Here is a 15,424-nt window from a genome sequence, read left to right on the forward strand (position 1 = left end):
GGCAAGACTATCGGAATTTATAATTAGCGGATTCGAAAAAAAGAGACACACCCTGGTAGCGTTCTTAGATTTCCAACAAGCATTCGATAAGGTATGGCATCGAGGTCTCCTATAAAACTAAAGAAAGCAGGCACTCCAAAATACCTATACAATATTCTGAGCTCATTCCTCAATGGTAGAACATTTTCAGTCAGAATTAATAACAAAAATTGAACCCTTAGACAAATCAATGCCGGTACTCCACAAGGATCAGTCCTTTCTCCCATTTTGTTTAACTTCTACCTTCACGACATCATATCAATATCATTATTTTTTGTTATTAATTTTACTTTCCTCTTTTAATAAGAAGCATTATTCTTATCTACTTATTTTCTTTTTTTTTCTTTAACTAAGAACATTATATAGTTAGGGGTGTCATTTGTACGACTATACCCACTCATAATCAACTGTTAAAAAATATATATAATATAAGTTATATCAACCATGTAAGGCCCACCAGCCCGATCTGGTATAAAAATAAAATAATAATAAAAAAAAAATATTTATTTATTAGTTTAGTTTTGTTTATTTATGTTGTTCTTTGCTGACCACACCTCCCGACAAACTTCTCCAATCATTAATCTACGGTGAACTATCTACACCTCATGTTGTATTTTATATACAGTTGTAAATGTCAATAAATAAATAAAAAAAAAAATAGGATTTGATTTAAGGGCCACATTTTTTTTATAAGTACATTTTTTTCCCCCTTTCACATAAAATTATCTTCATATACAATTGTTCTGTAATTTTGAAGGAAAAATGGATAAGCCTGGTTTCAGTCGAAAATATAATGATAGTGAGCCTCCTGCCAAGAAAAGAGTTTTCGATCCTTCTAAAACATTAAGAATAAATCACTTCAATGGTTGAGGTTCACAAATTATTGTTTGAATCTTGGGAGTCTGACTATTAATTTGAGGAAGTGAATAGCGATTTATAAATAAATTCCTCTGAAGATGAGGATAGAGATGGTATGGAACGTATTTTAAAAGAACAATACAAACAATTTCTAAATATTACAGGTTCCTCAGCCTCAAGTCCTACCCTAGTAGCTACCTGCTCCGTTTTATAAATATATATTTATCCTCCTACTAATCATATATGTATGTATATATAGGTACATATTATTATAAATATATTTAATATATTAGTTTGTATACACATTTTTTTACTAATCATTCTTTATTTATTGATTTGTATATCACTGTATAATGCATTCTATTAGTATTAAATGGAAGCTTTGTTTAAATTATTTTTTATTATATATTTATTGAGTATAATACGTTGCATATAATTGAAAAATATATTTCTGTATAAAAAAAAGTTAAAATTCTTAGTAATTATATGTAGTTTTCAATTTTTACCCTAATTATCTAGATTTACTAATTATAAATGTATTAATTTCACTTTTATTAGTAAGTTTTATTAAGTAAAAATATATATTGATTATAATTTCTAATTTAAAAAAATACTTCAATTCATTTCTAAAATTAATTAACATTAAATATTGGAATTCACATTTGTATAGTTATTTATTCAAAATCCAACATTCCCAAGAGCCTTGTATAGGGTACGGGGAGGAACAGAAAAATTTATCAGACAGTTTTTCTTGCCTTATGCCATGGCTGTGACGTATAAAACTCTATAAAAAAGGTAATTTTCTGCTAATCAATTTACATTAGATTTTTTTCTTAAACAAAAGGCTAAAATATATATAAAAATGGAAAAAAAAAAGGAAGTGGCACCTGGGGCCTATTTTGACATAACCCAGAGGCAATCAAGGTGTTAACTTCAGATTAGCTAATACCAAGCTTTCAGTTTCTTATAAGGAAAAAAAACATTCAAATAAACAGATGTCTGAAATGAAATTAACTGATTTAAATAATACTAAGTGATGCAGGTGGAAGTTACAAAGAAATGTCAGCTCACAAACCAGAAGAGGTTTTATGGTTTTATTTATTAATATATATATATATATATATTTTGTTATTCAAATAAATATTTATGGCTTTAAAAAAACAATTAACATTTTAATTTAAATTTTATTAGTGATGTTCCCAACTAGTTTAAATATAAAAAAAAAATTAAGTATTAATAATAATGATGATTATTATTATCGTACATATATATATTTTACAGCACTACAAATCCCTATTCTGGCTCTCAGGGGCGATGGATTTTGTTGAATGAGGTATGAAATGAAAGGAAATTTTCATAGAGAAGTGACAAATCTCATCTTTAATTCTTAAAGGAACTTTAATAAAAGTCATTAAAAATGTGAGAGGTTTCAGAACTCCGGTAGAGGTAAGTCGGCGGATCGAGATGGTTCAAATTGTGTTTTATAGATTTCAACACAGATACCAATACCCAAGTATAATCCTGTGGAACATAAGTAATACCCTATGTTTTAAAGCCAAAAAATGAACAGTTTTTGAAATAGCACAAGAATTAGGCATGGATTAAATCTGAAGTTAGCTTCTGCACCATTATGTTTGCCATGGGATATTTACTTCAAGTTACGTTCTTTCCCATGCCTATGGATATTTTTTTCATTGAAGCTTGATCATACTTATTGAATGAAACGTTATTAAATTATAGGAAGATAGTCTGTGTGGCAGTCAATAAAGGCATCAAAATAGTAGAAGCAAACTATTTATTATCAACCAATGTTTCGCCCCACTACTTTGCAGGACTTTGTCAGGGCCGTCAGGTTAAAACAAAGATAACTGATAGTTGACCATATGAAGGTGATTGTAGGAAGATAGTCGGGGTGGCGATCAATAAAAGTATCAAAATAGTAGAAGAAAACTGTTTATTGTTAACCAGCATTTTTCCCTGCTTGGCAGGGCTTCGCCAGGGGTGTCAGATTGAAACAAAGATCAGTTGTCATCTTTGTTTCAATCTGAAATGTTATTAACTTCATTAACCTTTTGAGCTCTTAAATACTCCCTCTTATATTGAATATACCCCTTTTGAATACTCCCGGCCGAAACGGTCCATAGAGATGGAGCTCGGCTAGCGCTGACCATTGATGGGGCCTAAATACTTTTTCACTATACTGAAGTGACAGTTCAAGGAGCAAACAGTAATTCTTTTGCAAAAGGTTAAATAATTGAATAGTGTTATTTTTTAGTATTAAAACTATTTATTATAAACATTAAATTTTACAAACAACTAAAAAACTTAATTTAATATATATGTCAGAAATCAATAATTTTGATGTAAAATATATGTACTATATACGACTAAATCTAACAAGTGGAAAAACAATTTTTTATACCATTTTATCGTCTGAATTAAGTGTACTTAAAGAATGATGTAAAATGGGATTTCCTTTTCAGAAATTCCCGGAGATTTTTATGACCCTAATGGTGTCCGACCACTACCTAAGGAAGGCAAATTACTAACGAGTGCTCCTGTATTAATTTCACATGAAAGTGACTGTATATTGATCAAAAAAATGAACAGAAGCATATTTGTGCCTTTAGTCCACGCCGATGACTTAGAGAAAACACATATAAGCGGCCTTGGTCCACACGGATGACTTTCGCCAAACGCATATATGCATCCATAGAGCTCAAAAGGTTAAATAACTTATTATGGTATAGTCACCAATATAATGAAAAATAATGTTTAAAGATTTTCTAGAAAATTTTACCCGACTAGACAAAAATGGGAAAATAAAGTATTTATAAATTTATTGTAATCTGACAAACGATTGGGCCAATGGCTCAGCGAATTTTTACTTTTATTGACTCAAATAATTCAATTAGATATCGTGGATGTTTTGAAACAATTTGAGCTCAAGATCCTGAAAATGATTGGATTTAGTCTGTCTGTTTGTGCTTATATAACAATATTTTGAGCTAAAGACATAACTGATTCATAGGTTTTATTTCTCATGTTACACAGTGATATTCCACTAAATATGTTTAGTCAGTCCGTTCCTGAATATGTAACTTTTTTTGAGCAAAAGACTCAACCGATTTCCAATTTCCATATTTTAAATTATTAACATCTGTGGGATTCCAACAAAAATTTGTAACCCAAACACTGTTATATATGAATGAGCATGATATAGCTTCATTTATTTTGAATAAATAAAAGATAAGAAATCTCATCTAATGCTAGAGCTCTCACAGGGGTAAACTAGTGTGATTATAATCAACCACCATATTATTATTTTAATTTAAAAAAAAAAAGAAAGTGTTTTAATTTTTCCAATAAGAGTAACCAAAAGTGGCAATAAAGCAAATTTTTATCAGGTTTGTCCCTATTCAAAGCACATTGGGACCTTATTAGAATTGGAACCATTTAGACCTGGAGGAGTCATTGAAACCATAAAGGGTAAAACCTAGTAGTAGAAGCGTTCGGATCTAAAATCATTATTGGAAACTGTTAATTATAAAAACTGGAACTGATAAAACAATGACTGCACATCCCAAGTCTAGACATAGAAATTAAAAGGTCCATAAAATATCGATGGATTTGATAAATTTTTTATAAAAAAACAAATATTTTACCATCAAAACAAGAATTTTACTTTCAGATAGTTTGATACAACTACTTTAAAAAAAAGTTCCAGTTCCAAAATTAAAAAATTTGACACCATAAATGGTCTGCCTACTTCCATAAGAATAAACAAATAACAGCCAGCCACGCATCCATAAAATCACTCATTCTTAGGCTGCATTTTATCCTGTAGTAAATGACATTTTTCTTCAATTTAATTTTCAATTATATCATTTTGTGGTTTGATCAGTCCTAACTATCCATGAATCTGAAAAATGTAGACTAGTGAGTAACTCACTGCTTTTTGAGAGATTTAAGGGTTTTCTCTAATAATAAAGATAACTATAACTTTGTCTAATTCTTCAGATCTTTTGCTTTTATTATTCATAAAAAATATTAAGTTAGAAACAACTTACTATAAAGTTTCAGGTGGTCCAATGATAAGGACTTCCCATCTATATATGTCATCATCATCGATAAGGCCAGCAGAGAATCCTTCAACTGGATTCTTGTTTAATTCTAAAAATTAAAATTAAAAAAATATCTTTAAATTCAAAATGATAAATACCACTCTTTAATATAAATCTAAATAATACAAAAGTGTACTATTTATATCCTGAAAATACAGAAAAACAAATTAAATTTTATAGCTTTTGATTTAAGCTTTTAAGATTCTAAACAATTGAATTCATACTTTACATATTTTTGCAAACAGCATTCGATTGGGTGTAGAAGAAAAAAAAACTACATTAATTTGCAAGAACCTCTTTAAAAAAAAAATACTGTAATTTTACATAACAGCATGTGAACACAGATATAAATGGGAAAATAACAATACATCAGATATAGTGATTACACACATAGCAGCAATAAACAAGTTACATTCATAAATATTTTTGAGTTGAATTAACTTGTCAGTGGTTACCAATTTTTCTAAAATGTTCAGATTTTTGATGATATATTATACAACTATATTACTACTCTTATTTCTGGGAAATTAATTCCAACCAGGAAAATATTTCTCTTTTTGCTAATATCCGATTCTTTATATTATATTACAGTTCATATATATTCATTTAATACTATTACTAAAAAGAGGGGTTTATTATCTTAAATTTAAAAAATAAAATAAAATGTGAAAGAGAAAGCCATTTTGAAAATTCAGCATTTAATGTCAGACAATTTGGATGAGGATAAGACCAAGCTGAAATTTAACGTCTATTTAGTTGTACATAGATACAAGTTTAATCAAACTCATAAAAGCCCTTTTTGAGAGAATAGTAAAAAAGTGTACAATCAATGATCTACAGCTGCATTTCCGTTTAGTAAATTTTAATGAAAAAGTACTGTAACATTCCAGGCATATACCTCCCTAAACTCTTAAAAATATCTTATGAGTACTCTTTACTCTTCACAAAACTTTACTTCTTACCATTCCCACCCTAAAGGTGTAGGAGGGGTGAGTAGCCAGACAAGTTTCCTGCCTCAATAAGTCTTCCAACAGCCAATAATTGCAAATTTTCAGCATAGTTAAGATCAATCATATTTTGTAAGCATTAAATCTTAGGAAGTAATATTAACTGACTGTTACTATAACAATGCATCTGGAAGGAATAACTTCGAGTTAAAGTTACCAATGAGTGTTTTGTGTTGTTTAGTGAATCTACCTCAATGATGTGTAGAGATAAAACAACTTTCATAGCTAGAAAAACAGAATCGTCACACTGTGGCTACTTCTGATCTGGAGGCAAATTCTGGTCTCACCAATTTCAGCTATTTGGTTGACTACTACTCTAAGTTTTTCTAGGTCCTGAGGGTCGTAGGGAGTAGAGCTACTTAAATCCGATCTGGGAGTCCATGCAACCAAATAAGACTTAAGGTTACTAGTGTGCTAGTCTCCAGTACACCACTACACCATTAAATTATTTTATAATTAAGTATTTACTTAAATACCTTAGATTTCATAAAAATGTATGCTCTTTATCAAAAACCCATAGAATTATTTTATTAAAATTCCTCTGTGCACAGATTACACTTGTCTCATGAGCTTAAATTCTGTATGTATCAACTAATTAAACAATTACAACTATGTGCAGAAAAAGAAATTTTTTTGAAGATCGAGTCACATTTATAGGTATGACTAGAAACTTATATAATACCAGTGGATCTACAATTGAACTGTTAGATCAAGATTTTAATAGTTTATTATCGTAGATAGAGTGACTATAGTAATGTAAAAAGGTAAACAGATGTATTATGTGTCCAATAAGATGTACGTGTATATATGCAAGATGCATGAATGTAAAAAGAAATATGTGTTGTAAATTATAAAATTGACTTCTCACGTTACCCTTCTTTTTTTTTTTTTGGCCTAGACTCCCATTGGAGTCCTATACTGCCTAACCATGGTTGGGGGCCAAAGTTTTTCATTTGGTGAGACCGCCACTCAATGAAAAAAGTCAACACTCCAAGCCGGATTCAAACCGGCACCGCCAATAGACATCAAATTGGTTAGATTGTGTCTTATAACCACTGAGCTATGGGTGGCCCATGTTACACTTCTACCCCTATGAAAATTATTAGGATCATTAAGCAGAGAATGTTTCAATACCAAGTAACCTTCAGAATGAGTTCCTACATCTTTATAAACTGATCCATTAAAAAAAGTGGCAACTTTAAAAAGTTTTTTTTTTTTTATTTACCTGTTAAATTGTGTAATGTTTCACCATAATTTATACATTAGTGTGTATTTTATAGATGTGGAAGAGACATTCAGGTATAAACATTTATAAACAGTAAAAAAAAATGATCACAAAGAGAATAATTTAAAACCCTTCACACCAGAGTTTAGTGCTTCATCAGTTCTAAAAATCATTTTTGTGAATTATATTAAATTTTATTTTTGCTATTCAACATGGATATTAGAACAAAAGCAGAAGACCTTCCTCTACTACCACACCACTCCGATTGAGAGAGACATTTTATTGATATTATTCTGCCAACTGCCAATAAGACGAAACCGTATGGATGTTGTTGTGTACTGTTCGAAACGAATAAGTGGAAAAAAAGTGAGGAAGGAAACAAGATACTACTGCCGAGATTGTGACGTTGACTTATGTATCCTGTATCATACACAGACTAATTACTAACAAAGTACATCTAAAAAAATTTTTTTTAACAATTTTTATTACGTCAAAGTATTCCTGAACATGAAAAAAATAGACATTTTTACCACACTGTGAAAGGGTTAAGAGATACTTCTGGGAGGGTTTGCTACAATTTTAATGAAATACTAATGAAGTTGGAGGTATAGAGCTAAGCCTTTAAAATTATCCTTTATCATTTATCATAGAGTTATCTAACCTAATTGACACTGGACTCATAAGCACTCACAGTCTATCTTAAAGTAGCCCAAGATGGATATAGCCAGTCACAAGATAATCAAATGTTTTTGAGACTACTCAAAGGCTATATATGGCTTGTGATGTTCCAACTAGAGCAATAAATTATAAGAAGAATGATTTGTAGAAATAATCTAAAGACCAAGAATACCAGCTATTTGAAAATACACTATAAATTGTTAAACAGCTATACAAATTTAAAAAAAAATTTTGTGGAATGAATAATGTTTTAGGATTTACTGACTTCCGACAGGCTTATGATAGTGTAGACAGAGGAAAATTATTAAAGGCATTGCAGTCACTGGGAATACCTAGCAAGTTAATAAGATTAACAAAAATGATCCTGGAAAGGACTAGTTGCAAGGTGAAAACTAGAGTGGGCATCTCAAATAGCTTTAGGGTTAACAGTGGCTTGAGACGAGGAGACCCATTATCACCAGTACTGTTCAACCTCGCCCCAGAAGTTGCCATTAGAAAAATAAAGACAAACCCGGGTGGCACCATTTACAATAGGCTCACACAATACATGGCTTATGCGGATGATGTAGTCATCACAGGGAGAGCCAAAACAGCACTGGCCGGTGCTGTAGAAGAATTCAAGAGAGCAGCACAGGATTTAGGACTTAATATAAGTAGTGAAAAGACTAAATAAATGAAAACCTCTAAACAGACTGGGAAGAGAAGAGATATTGTGGATGTGGGGGAAAACATGTTTCACAGCTGCCGTACTTTCAGGTACCTGAGAGGAGTTCTAATGGAGAACAATAATTTAGAAGTAGAAATTAAGGGCAGAATGGTAGCAGGAACCATATGTTTCTATGCCCTGGAAAAAGTTCTCCGATACAAGTCTTTCCAGGAAAGCAAAGCTTTTGTCGTACAAAACAATAATTAGGCCAGTGGTAATGTATGGCAATGAGACATGGACTCAAAACCAAGGAAAATAGAAGAGAACTCTACTGGTTTGGGAGGGAAGAGTCCTGAGAAAGATCTTTGGAGCCATTAAAGAGGACCACAGGTGGAGAATCAGAAGCAGGAGGAACTAAAAGAATCATATGGAGAGCCTGATATCCTCTATGCTATTAAGAGCAGGCTAAGATGGCTAGGACATGTGGAAAGGATGGAGCCCTGTAGGCTACCTAAAAGGATGCTAAATGGTGCACCAGGAGGAAAAAAGGAAAAGGGGCAAACCTAGGCGTCGGTGGCTGGATGATTTGGAAGATGATTTGAGAAGGATGGGAATTGAAAATTGGAGGAGTCTCACTGGAGACCGCGAGGCATGGGGAAGAATAGTGGCAGAGGCTCTGGTCCTACAAGGACTGCAGTGCCCAACAGTGAGTGAGTGAGTAAATTAGAAATCTGGAGGCAGTCAGTCATTCATGCAATGGAAGATAATGGCCCATATTTGAAGTTTATTTATTTTTTTAATCTACAAGCATAATCTTAATTTTTTTCAAATTTAAAGTCATATATTTTAAAAATAATATTTCAAATGATCTCGAATATACCTCCATGCCAACAAGAATACATACTCTTTTTAAAAAAATTATTAAAAAGTGAAATAATTTAACAGAATAACAGAATTAATTTTTCGAAGTGCCAAATTTCTTTTAAAAAATCAGTTGAAAGTGGCTGCTATAACATAAAAATGAAGCTAATGCTATTAGATTCATAGTTAAAAATATGAAATAATTAAATATTCTTACCTGAATTATTATTAAGCTCGCAAGAGATATTACATACTTGCTTTTAGAATGTTAAAATGCAAGGAATTTGCTGGCATAGATACCAAAATACTGTATGATCTGAAAAAAATATAGAACCTTAAGTAATAAAAACAGTGCACAAAAAAGCAACCCCACAAAGGTGGACCACATTCTGAAGGTCAGCCAGCACTGTTGTTATAGTTGGATAGAAGAATCGAAGAAAAGAAAAACAGTTTTGTCTCAAAATACAAAACTAACCTAAATGTTAATCATAATTTAATATTTTTATTGAACATTGAAATGGAAGAAACATTGAAAATAACTGATCTCAAACAAAACACACAAACAGTATAGATGATATTTTGTTATAGACAAAGTTTTTTGTGGGCGAACAATAAAATAGAATAAGAATTGTGTTTATTATTCAAAAATGTATAACAACACCATAAAACAAAAATAATAATAATGGGCAGACCAATAATGCATAAATGATAAGTCATAAAGAAAATATAACTATGGTAGATGTGCAGTGAGTAGCAGGATACTGTCAGATGGCTTCAGCAGTAATAAGGTTTGTTATTTATTTCAAAATAATTATTATTTTTTAATGTCAATTAGTAAACATCACTGACTATTGTTATTATTTTTTGTATTAATATTTCAGTTAAAACCTTTTCCTTACCTTAAAGACAACTAATAAGACATATTTTGGTTTGCGCTAATACTCAATATCGTTCACAACCATTATTTAACATGTACCCAGAGAAGAAACCATCAATGACAAACTCATAAGGGTGAAGGACGTAAACCACAACTTAACCTACTACGACTTCAGTAGCTGAAAAACAGATAAATTTATTGACTCTGGATAGTGATATTGGCAGGAAATATTCCCAGTGGGAGGGAACTTATAATATGGAAATATGTCTTTGGCTAGGAAATATTTCTGAACAGTGGGAATTAATAAAAATCTTTGTTTTTGAATGTTTTAACGATCTTAAATGGTTCAGATGACTGAAACGTATACTATTTTTCCCCTATGGAGCAGGTTCTGGCAACCCAATAAAAGAGTTTCGCTGCAGTTAAAAGTCTTATCCATGGGTCCTTAAGAGATTAGCTACAGCAAAACTAATTGAAGAGTCAATGAGAATAATGACATTTATGCTCAGCTATTAGTATGTCTAGAGCCAGAAGACAATCAACAGGTGCAGCTATACATCTCAACACTGAGTACACAGGTATATAATTCAGCCGGAATTCGATGTAGCTCTGCTAGATATGTTCAGTAAAGGCTAATGTAGCCAATTCTAGTCTATATTATTAGTATTCAATTCCCGTATGAAGCTTTATTGCTGCAATAGGCAACGCCTTATCCACCACCTCAATCAAGCTTTTTAACAGTCAAATCTGAAGCAGTCACCAACAGTTCACCTCTATACTCCATTCCAGGTCTCATGTAGGTTTTGTAGGTTAGTGCCAGCACGTCCTGGGAGACTTCCCATTGCATTCCTGTAAGTACATTCATCAGGTCCAACCACCTGTTTCCCTTCGAACCGTTTTTCTCAGCATGAGCACTTCATGTTAACCAGGTATCCAGCTCGAAACCAAGGAAGGTGGCACAGTTAGTCTGCCTTAAAATACTAACGTCAAGTGATAAAAGATGGAGTGTTTTTTAATCAAGAGAGTAAAAAAGCTAGAATTCAATCTTCAAGGTATTTATTTCAATTTCACTTTGTGATGCTCAGTTTGAAAGATGCCTCAGAGCTATACTCAAGGCCAACTCGAGGGAAGATATATTATTTAAAGTTTAAGGTTGAAAAATAGAGAAATATATAAAGCAGTACTGAACAAAATAGTAATCAGTAGGATCAAAACTAAAGGAGATTTCTAATGGTTCTTTAAACACTGAACCAAGAAAATATTTCAATTGAAAAATAATGACAAAAATAAGTCATGATTTTTTTTTCATAACTTACTTTTAGAATTAAATAATAATAATGCAGAAATAAGAGATTTCAAAGTAGAATACATCAGTGGCATACCCATAACACAAGTTAGTCTTCAAATGACCAGGCTATAAGCTTTAACCTACCTCTCTTGTCAGCCATTAAAAACAAAAAATCAGTACATCAAAAAAGATAAAACAAAATAAACACAAACACATTACAATCAAATTACAAATGAATTTAAAAACTAATTAATTTCTAATATCACTTGAACTATCCTATGTTAAAGAAAGATATAACGATTTTTTAATTTGAACACAAATAAGAATAAATACCTGAATGATATTTACAAAAATTATGAAATTTATAATTTTTTATTGAACATTTTACAGTACATTTATAAATATTTTTTATTAATGAACTATCTCCAAATAATTAATAACCACTATTTATAATTTTAAAACACTGCTGATGGATAATAAATCTACCAAAATCAACCCCCTTCCAAAAATAATAATAATAAGCTATCAATAATTGTTACTTGTATGAAATGAATTTTATAAAAATTGTATCTTTCCATAAAAATTAACCTAATCTCTACTTAATTATGAAAAGTTGAGAAATGTATGAATATCACGGGTACATTTAAACGAAATAGTGTAAAAAAAATAGGGCAAGCAAGTTCTTTACAAAAATAATGATTTACGATTAGTAATAAAGTTTTGGGCAAGAAAGTAACATAATAAACAGTTTATGAGAAAAGAATAAAATAGAAATCACAAATGACTCCCTTATTGGTTATTTCTTATACTGTAACTATTTTTTCCCAGAAAAGAATTTTTGGAGACTGAATTGAGAGAACTGCCAACAGGGCATCTCCACTGTTGCCGACAGTATTCCCTACTCACAACCTTTCGCTCGATCAGTTTTCTACTATCTTTTGACTATACTCCTTTCAATTCTCTTTCCTACAGAAATTTTTTAGTTTTGAACCAACTTCATCAAGGATTTTATAACTGTTTTTTGAATTATGAAAGACTCAATTTGAATTTGAAATTTTCACTGCTTATTGTATTGTTTGGTTTGGCCCAGCTTGATCAAGGATTTTCTGCCCAAGCTTGATTGAAGACAGATTCTTAATCCACCATGTACCTCAGCAGTTCCTTAGTAATGCTAGATTTGATGAAGAAGGATTTAAGTAGTCAGTCTTCTTATTCAGCAGTTATTCTTCCTTTTTATACCCCGTAATAATGAATTTTTCTCATATTTTAAATTTGTCATACATTACTTAACAAAATTAATAATAGCTGCAAGGTAAAAAAGAACAGCAGGTCTCTATTTGTTTTTAAATAGGTCACGTAATTAGAAGTGTTATTTGGCAGGTGAAAAAGTTTCAAAAATCTGTGAATACATTCTACTTGTTGGAAATTACAGTATCCCCAGAACTGCACACCATAGAACATAATGGAACCAACAAATGACTGAAATACCATATTCTTAGTTGATATTGGACATACTTGTCACCAAAAACATTACTCTAGATGAATGGTGGCCAACAAATCGATGACGAGGCCAATTTTGGTGCTCGCAATGTCTGGGGTGGAATTCTGTGTACCATGGACTTAGATGCGCTTGTAGAAGACAAAACTTTCTAGCAATAGTTTCAGACATATTTCATATAGATCATAAGTTATTAACTATCCATGTTATTTTAATTCCCCTAGATGTGACTCTTCTGGCCCTTTAAATAATTATTATTGCTGTTTTTTACATAGGTAGATAAGCCGTATATCTGTATTTCATTACATTGTGTACTCAGCAAGCTATTAATAGATTAGAAAAAAGTAAGTCATATTATTCTTACATGATATATTTTCCTGGCCCAAAAATAAAAAACAGGAAAGTGAAATATTGAAATCAAATCATCTGCCATAATCTGCAGCTTTATAACAACTTTTTCATATTTACAAACAAATAGAACAACTTTAACATTTCATTTGATAAATAAATTAAATTACATTTTAAGTTAGCCAAAATCTATATTGAAAAAGTTTCAGAAAATCAATTTTTTTGGGTAACACATGTAGAGTATGTACAGTAATGCTGCCATCAAAAGTTGGGTCTGGAAATTAATTTTCTTCATGAGCCTATATCTCGAATACTTAATAAGTGATTTAAAAAATTAAAAAATACTTTTGAACATACATATTAATTATCCAGTCATACCTCACTGCAATGCACCTGATACTGAAACACAGTGTATAAACATAGTATACATTTCACACCCCTTCTTTCCCCTTTGACTACGCCTATGAAAAGTCGATCGCGACACACTTACAAGATAAAAAGTATATCTTATATACAGAAAAGTTGGCCAACCCTACTCAAGATACTATTCATACCCAATAGAACTGCCAATTTCTATTCTATTCTATTCATACCAATATGGCAAATTTATTTTATCAGTTATCAGTAATTGTAAATCCTAAATAATTGTACTTACTCACAACCTCTATACCACCATTTATGTTGTATTTTGGGCATCCATCCTTTTGCTTTACTAAAAACTTTAACTTTTTAAATTTAGAAACATTCATCACTAATTTCTAATGATCTTGTACACCTCCAATTTAGCTGATACGTCTCTTAAATTAAGTGATAAATCCTGTGCACTTTTTTTTTTTTCTATTCTGAAGCTTATATGTAGTATACTGTACAAGCTAGAAAAATGAGCTTAAGTACATTTCAATCAGCATTAAATTTGCATCCAATCACTACGAATATAAAACACATAGTATTTACCACTACTCTCTTAACCTGATAAGATGGCTAAAAGTTGATGATAATGCCAACATGTGTTTCATTCAAAGTTGGGCAAAAAGTATTCGATTGACAAGAGACGAAAACATTTTTATTCCAATAAATATTTGACTTAACAATTCGAATAAAACATTAGTCGAATACAATATTATTGGAATAACAATTAGATTTTTTTTTAATTTCGCATATTTTTTTATGAAGGTCCCATTAAACATTTTCAGACCAGTAGAAAACAAAAATGCTATCGATTATGAACTTGCGCATCGATTTATTTTAACATTTCTGATTGCTAATATAGTAAGGTCTTCTTATATGTTTCTTAAGATGCAGAAACCAAAATACTATCGATTTTGAGATCATGTATCGATTTATTTTAAATTTTCTGATTTCAACCATATAAGGGTCCATTTTTATGTTTTGGGATATGCAGAATATAAAAATGCTATCGATTTTAAGATCACATGCTCTCACATCAATTTATTTTAACAATACTGATTTCTAATATATTAGGGTCCTCTTATGTTTCTTAAGACGTAGCAAAGGAAATGCTATCGATTTTATGATCGCACGCTTGCGTATTGATTATTTACATCTTTTTCGATTTAAACATATTAGTATCCTTTTGAATTTTTTAAGATGCAGAAAACACACAAAAGGCTCGATATGTATAAAGGGACCCAAGAAAAGTTTAAAAAAATCGATACGCGATTTTAAAATTAATAGTATTACTATTTTCTGCATCTCTCAAAACATACAAACGGATCTTCGTATGTTGCAATCAGAAAAGTTAAAATAAATCCATGCGCAATCTTAAAATCGATAGCATTTCAGTTTTCTGCGTCTTAATAAACATATAAGAGGAGCCTAATATATTAGAAATCAGAAAAGTTAAAGTAAATCGATACACAATTTTAAAATCGATAGCATTTGCTTATTCTCCATATCCCAAAACATAAAAATTGACCCTTTTATGTAAGTAATCAGAAAAGTTAAAATTAATCTA

The 15,424-nt window shown here is 30.9% G+C and overlaps 1 protein-coding gene across 1 annotated transcript in view; it reads right to left on the reverse strand.

The window, feature by feature from the left end:
• LOC106688720 (ubiquitin-conjugating enzyme E2 G1) overlaps positions 1–15,424 on the reverse strand; it is a gene marked incomplete in the record, with an annotated part of 54,714 nt that overhangs the window by 32,948 nt on the left and 6,342 nt on the right. Inside the window, 1 exon segment of the mRNA XM_067051927.1 lies at positions 4,968–5,070. Within this exon segment, the coding sequence (XP_066908028.1) occupies positions 4,968–5,070 (103 nt within the window).

This window comes from Halyomorpha halys, unplaced genomic scaffold (assembly GCF_000696795.3).
Source record: "Halyomorpha halys isolate HHAL.00 unplaced genomic scaffold, Hhal_1.1 Scaffold1184.1, whole genome shotgun sequence".
In the NCBI taxonomy this organism is placed as follows: domain Eukaryota; kingdom Metazoa; phylum Arthropoda; class Insecta; order Hemiptera; family Pentatomidae; genus Halyomorpha; species Halyomorpha halys.